This window comes from Propithecus coquereli, unplaced genomic scaffold (genome assembly GCF_000956105.1).
Source record: "Propithecus coquereli isolate 6110/MARCELLA unplaced genomic scaffold, Pcoq_1.0 Scaffold331, whole genome shotgun sequence".
Lineage (NCBI taxonomy): Eukaryota > Metazoa > Chordata > Mammalia > Primates > Indriidae > Propithecus > Propithecus coquereli.
The window spans coordinates 1,767,226-1,774,720 of record NW_012148964.1 but is presented as its reverse complement, the minus strand read 5'-3'; the positions used below and the strand labels follow the sequence as shown (position 1 = coordinate 1,774,720).

The window sequence follows — 7,495 nt, the reverse complement described above, 5'->3', positions numbered from 1 at the left end:
ATTTGAATTAGAATTTTAAAGATAAAATATCTACTATTTTATTTTATTTTATTTTATCCCATGCAAGCGCACAAAAATAAGCAATGATTAGCATTAAGAAAAAAAGCCTCCTAGAACTATTTCCCAATTACCATGGTATACAACATGTTTAATTATCCCAAAAGCATACATAAATGATGTAGAACCAATCTACATCAAAGATAATACGATTAAGTAACATTAAGGTTTACTGCTCAGAATAATCAGGGGACTGTATTAAGTACAAACGAATTTCTTTTTCAAAGCTTAGGTACTCAAAACATTCAGAAACTTTGGAATGTACCATAAAACTCCCATAATTCTTAACTGTAAGTCATTATCTTCATAGTTTGTGGCTTCACACCTAACATACTTAAAGGAGATTACTATTATACTTTTTAAAAATAGTTTTCCAATTTGATAGTTCCCAAGTATAAAATACAAAGATACTATCTTGTAGCTATGATAGTTCATTAGCATTGCAGACAACCTGCTACATATACAGAAAAGACAGAGAGTAGCTTCTAAACAATGAAATATTAATAATTCATTAAGTGAATGAGGAGAGTCATGGAAATCAGACATATAAACCCTAAGTTCAGACAGCAGATCTTGAAAAGATTGGGAGTGGGGAGGGGAAAATATGCACCATCAATGTTATTTGTAAGGTTCCAGTTCTTAAACTCTAAGTAGTGGATGCAGAGGTAATTGTTTCATTAATCTACATTTCTGTGTGCCTGAAATATTTAGTAATTTAAAAAAACAGACTCACCGATCAATTACAATTTCTTTCTGTCTTAGAAGTCCTTCTTTTATTTTCAACATTGATTCCCACTTACTGAAATCCTGATAGCCAGAAGGTGAATAACTTTGACGAGATGATCCAGTCAAAACCTGCACAAACATGTTTACACTATTAGTATGCTAAAAGTATCCAAAGGAATATTTATATACCATCTAATATTTTCACAATGATTTTCTTTAAAAAATAGAGAAATTGCTCCAACTTTTCAAAGACTCTCTGAAATCACACTTGTGAATACAACATAACTTGAAGAAATTCAAGGAAGTTCCAAAGTAAATGTACAAGTCTAATGAAGAATTGATAACAACAGGACATTTAAACTGGCTAATTATAATACCATATATAAGATCTTATTTTCATTATCTTGTGGAGTAGAATCTTTCTGGAAATAAGAGCTTAATCACTGGCTAAGGAAGGAGTATAATTAAGGAACATACCACAGCCTAACTAAACAAACATTACCAGGAGGGTTTCCGCAAGGAAATAAAAGCAGTACCTATAGTAATTCAAACTTCAAATTGTCATGCATCATATCATCATTTAATTACATTAAAATTTCAAAATGATAAATGTTTTCTATATCCATAGAAAATATGACTATCTATTAAGCAGGTAATTTGTATGATTATTGTTCTCCAGTGTAAATTATACCATTTAGAAAAAATCTGCTTAGACTTTGAGAAAAATTTCAGATACTTAAAATAAATCAACAACAGTAAAAACCAATGTGGCAAATATCCTCAAATTTCTACCACTAAAATAACGACAAACATTTTTTTTAACATTGGCATCATGGGTTCAATTGTGTCCCCTCAAAAAGATAAGCTGAATTCCTAACTCCTAGTACCTCAGAAAGTGATCTTATTTGGAAATAGGGTCTTTGCAGATGTAGTCAAGTTAAGATGAGGTCCTTAGGGTGAACCCTAATCCAATATGACTGGTGTCCTTACAGAAAGGGAAAAATTTAAACACGCACACAAGGAAGACCGTGTGAAGAGACACAGAGATAATCCCACATGAATATGAAAGCAGGGACTGGAGCGATACATCTACAAGCCAGTAAAACACCAGAAGCTAGGAGAGGGGTATGGGACAGCTTGTCCTACACGGTCCTCAGAAGGAACCAACTCTGCCAACACCTTAATTTCCAACTTTTAGCTTCCAGAACTGTGAGACAATAAATTTCTGTTGTTTAAGCTACCCAGTTTGTGCTACTTTGTTAAGGCAGCGCTAGGAACCTGGTTTCAAATAGAAACGTAAATTCCTTGGCAAGCTAGAAGATGCTGTATAAACATCACAAAGGAACATTAGGAGAATTCAAATGTACAGTACTATTTTTATCCTTTATTTTCCAAAGATGCTACTAACAAGGACTACTTCTGAGTAAACTAATTGTGTGACATCAAGCAGTCCTAGATTAACTCTTTAAACAACCTCTATGGAAAACAGTGTGGAGATTTCTCAAAGAACTAAAAACAGAACTACCATTTGATCCAGCGATCCCACCACTGGGTATCTACCCAAAGTAAAAGAAATCCTTATATCAAAAAGATATCTGCACTGGTATGTTTATCACAGCACTATCCACAACAGCAACGACATGGAATCAACCTAAATGTCCAAGTGTCCATCAAGTGATGATTGGATAAAGAAAATGTGTTGTGTATGTATATACATTATGTGTACATATACACACGCAACATGGACTACTACTCAGCCATAAAAAGAATAAAATTGTGTCCTTTGCAGCAACATGGATGGAACTGGAGGCCATTATCTTAGGTGAAATGACTCAGAAACGGAAAGTCAAATACCACATGTTCTCACTTATAAGTGGGAGCTAAATAATGTATAGACATGGACATAGAAAGTGGAATAATAGACATTGGAGATTCATAAGGGCAGAAAGGGGCTATGGAATGAAAAATTACCTAATGGATACTAGGTACATTAATAGAGTGAGGGTTACACAAAAAGTTCAGACTTCACCATGATGCAATATATCCATATATCAAAACTGTACTTATACACCCTGAAACGATAAAAATAATTTTAAAAATAACATTATCAAAAAAAGTAAAATAACTGGCTGGTTGTGGTGGCTCACACCTGTAATCCTAGCACGTTGGGAGGCTGAGGCAGGAAGATCACTTGAGGCCAGGCGTTTAAGACCAGCCTGAGCAACGTAGTGAGAACCTATCTCCACAAAATACAAAAATTAGCCAGGCATGGTGGCATGTGCCTGTAGTCCCAGCTACTCAGGAGTCTGAGGCAGGAGCATGGCTTGAGCTTAGGAGTTTGAGGTTACGGTGAGCTCTGATTATACCATTGCACTCCAGCCTGAGCAACAGAGTAAGACCTTGTCACAAATAAACAAACAAACAAACAAATAAAATAAATTAAGAGATAGTCAAGTAATATTAGGATTAGATGTTTCACAAGGAAGATAGGGTGAGTATAGACTAAGGACAGAAATCAGTTGATATTAATTACAGGGTACATATCTTCTCAGATAAAGAGATATTTTGAGTGTAAATGACACATGGTGTCATAGGGCAGGTTAGTCAGAGATCCTGACTCTGAATTTCTTTCTTTCCCTTGTCTAATATACAACAAAGGCTAATAATCAGCCAGCATGCACCGGTACAGATGTTAGTTGTTACAATACCGAAGTACTTTCACTATGGTTGGTAACTAAATGCTATTCAAACCCTCTAACTGTCCTTTCCACAGCCAGACCACTCCTCAGAATTCTCCATGATCCAACAAATAAAGTGTTACTTCCCAGGGGGTGTGGGAGGTGGGGAGAGATGGCTGACTAAAGACATTGGTTGCTAGATTGTCCCAAATAGAAGAAAAAGTTTCAGGTGAGAAAGCATAGCCCGGGAGAAATGCTGAAGAACGATGACAGAATCTACCCTTACCAGAGATCCCAGGGGAAGAAGATGTGGAGCAGAATAAGAAGGAACAAAATTTTGGCAGAGATCTACCCACGAGGGATTTGGAACCAAGCAGAAATGGTAGGTCAGAGTGTTTGCTTTTCCTTCTCTCAATCCTGTAGCAGTCTGCCAGATCCCAGTGTGTTGGAGAGCCCTTCTACTGTGATGAATCTAGGCGCTGCTACCATCGGCAAACTGAGAGCTTCATGGGAGCAGAACACTGGGCTGCGGCCCACGTAGGGTCACTTCCCGTTGACACAGACCTGAGCTGAGACAGCAGATGCCATACTGCCTGCACACATGCCAGGTGTCTTTACTGGACTTACAAAGAACAGGTACCTATCCTACTGAAACTGGCACATAACATCAAGAGGGAGGGACTCCTCCCTAACTAATTCTACGAAGGCAGTATCACCCTATACCAAAGCCAGGAAAGGACACAAAAAAAGAGAAAACTACAGACCAATATACCTCATGAACACAGATGCAAAAGTCCTCAACAAAATACTAGCAAACTGAATCCAACAGTACATCAAGAAAATAATTCACCATGACCAAGTGGGTTTCATCACAGGGATGCAAGGATGACTCAACAGATATAAATCAATAAATGTGGTTCACCACATAAACAGATCTAAAAACAAAAACCATATGATCATCTCAGTAGATGCAGAAAAAGCATTCGATAAAATCCAGCACTGTTTTAGGATAAAAACTTTTAACAAACTAGGCATAGAAGGAACATAGCTCAAAATAATAAAAGCCATATATGACAAGCCCACAGCCAACATCATACTGAATGGGGTAAAATTGAAAACATTCCCCCTAAGAACTGGAACAAGACAAGGGTGCCCACTTTCACCAGTTCTAATCAACATAGTACTGGAACCCCTAGCCAGAGCAATTGAACAAAAGAAAGAAATAAAGAGTATCCAAATCAGGAATGAGGAAGTCAAACTATCCCTGTTTGCCAACGATATGATCTTATATCTAGAAAACACTAAAGACTCCTCCAAAAGACTCCCAGAATTGATAAATAGATTCAGTAAAGTGGGTCAAAAAATTAATTCACAAAAATCAGTTGTATTTCCATACACCATTAACAGTCAAGCTGAGAATCAAGAACTCAGTATTATTTACAATAGATGCAAAAAAATAACGTAAAATACCTAGGAATATACTTAAGCAAGGAGGTGAAAGATCTCTACAAGGAGAATTACAAAACACTGATGAAAGAAATCATAGATGACAGAAATGGATGGAAAAACAATGTTAATGGATTGGAAGAATATTGTTATAATGCCTTTACTGCCCAAAATGATTTACAGATTCAATACAATTTCCATCCAAATACCAATGTCATTTTACACAGAACTAGAAAAAAAGTACCAAATTTCATATGGAATAAAAAAAGACCCTGAATTGCCAAAGCAATCCTAAGGAAAAAGAACAAATCTGAAGCATCACATTACTTGACTTTATACTACAAGGCTGTAGTAACCAAAATATTAATAGCACAGCACTAGTATAAAAGTAGATACATGGATCAATGGAACAAAAATAGACAACCCAGAAATAAAACATTGACAACCAACTGATCTTCTACAAACCAGACAAAAATATACACTGGGAAAGGACCCACTATTCAATAAATGGTGTTGGGAAAATTGGAGAGCCACATGGGGAAGTATGAAACTGGATCCCTATCTCTCACCATACACAAAAATAAACTCAAGATGGATTAAAGACTTAAATGTAAACCTTGATGCTATAAAACCTCTAGAAGAAAATGTAGGAAAAACTCTTCTGGACATTGGCCTAGGCAAAGAATTTGTGAACAAGATCCCAAAAGAAAATACAACAAAAACGAAACAAATAGATGTGACCTAATTAAACTAAAAAGTTTCTACACAGTAAAAGAAATAATTAACAGAGCAAATAGGCAACCTACAGAATGGGAGAAAACACTCGCAAACTATACATCTGACAAAGGACTACTATCCAGAATCTACAAGGAACACAAATAAATCAGCTACAAAAAAACAAATAACCCCATTAAAAAGTGGCAAAAGACATGAACATTTTTCAGTAGATGAGACACAAAGGACAAACATATGAAAAAATGCTTAACATCACTAATCATCATGGAAATGTAAATTAAAACCACAATGAGATACCACATTACCCCTGTCAGAATGGCCATTTTAAAATGTCAATAAACAATAGATGTCAGAGTAGATGGGGTGAAAAGAAAATTCATATTCACTGCTGCTGGGAATGTAAATTAGTATAACCTCTATGGAACACAGCATGGAGATTCCTCAAGGAACTAAAAGTTGACCTACCATTTGATCCAGCAATCTCACTACTGTGTATCCACCCAAAGAAAAAGAAATTATTATATCAAAAAGACACATGAACTCATATGTTAATCGCAGCATAATTCACAATTTCAAAGAAATGCCCATCAACTGATGAGTGGATAAAGAAAATGTAGTGTGTGTGTATACACACACACACACACACACACACACACACACACACACACTACTGAATACTATTCAGCCATAACAAGAATGAAATAATGGCTTTCACAACAACTTGGATGGAACTGGAAGCCATTATCCTAGGTGAAGTATCTCAAGAATGGAAAAACAAAAACCACATGTACTCACTTATATGTGGGAGCTGCATGATGGGTGTACATGGTCACACAGATTAGCATAAGGGACTTTGGAGACTCTGAAGGGGGTATGGTGGGAGAAGGGTCAGGGATCAAAAACTACCTATCAGGTACAATGTATACTATTTGGGTGATGGGTACACTGAAAGCCTTGACTTCACCACTACACAATCCATCCATGTAACACAAAACCACTTGTAACTCCCCTAAATCTACTGAAATAATAATAATAAATAAAAAGTCTGTTAAATTGATGATCTGAAATTCTGCCTGAGGCATTAACTTCAGTTATTTATTGAAGTTACTGCTAGTTTTGAAACAGGGTTTGCTTTAAATCTCAAATAATGTAAAATCTTACAGGTAGGAAGAGTCCCTCAGCAGCCATTCAAGCTCCACTGAGCTTTCTGAAACAGAAAAATCAAGTAGCGCAGGGATTCAAAAATCCAATTCACTGTCAGTTTTTTCATGGCATGCAAACTAAAAATGGATTTAATATTTTTAAACAGTTGAAAACAATCAAAAGAAAAATATTTTGTGACATATAAAGTTTTATTGGAATATATACACACTCATTCTTTTACATATTGCCTGACTGCTTTCATAACAAAGTTGAACAGCTACAAGACACAATACGTGTCTATATATGGATGTATATTTACTAAGAGATTATGTATTTAAAACTAGTTATTCAAAGAACACTTTAAAATTATATTGCAATATATATCAATAAATCTAAAAATTTAGATGAAATGAACAACTTTCTAAGAAAACATCAATTACCAAAATTAACTCTCGAGACAGACTATCTGAATAATCATAGTATGGACTGGGGGGAAAAAAAAGTCTACTCCTAAAATGAGGTATTGATTTTACAGGTAGTTTTTTCATAAATCTAAAGAAAAAATAAAGCAGTAAAATAAAAATTTTGAGAAAGCTAGTGAAGTAGGGCTTGAATAATAATGAAGCATGTTACAAATTGACCATATTTAAAATAATGCATCTTAATGCAGATACAGAAATTCAAATTAAAATGCCACCACTTTTTGGTAT

At 35.4% G+C, this 7,495-nt stretch overlaps 1 protein-coding gene across 1 annotated transcript in view; it reads right to left on the bottom strand.

Moving 5' to 3' along the window:
• CEP85L (centrosomal protein 85kDa-like) overlaps window positions 1–7,495 on the bottom strand; it is a 143,929-nt gene that overhangs the window by 74,966 nt on the left and 61,468 nt on the right. Inside the window, exon 4 of the mRNA XM_012650545.1 lies at window positions 791–912. Coding sequence (XP_012505999.1) covers window positions 791–912 — 122 coding nt within the window. The remainder of the gene's footprint in view (window positions 1–790; window positions 913–7,495) is intronic.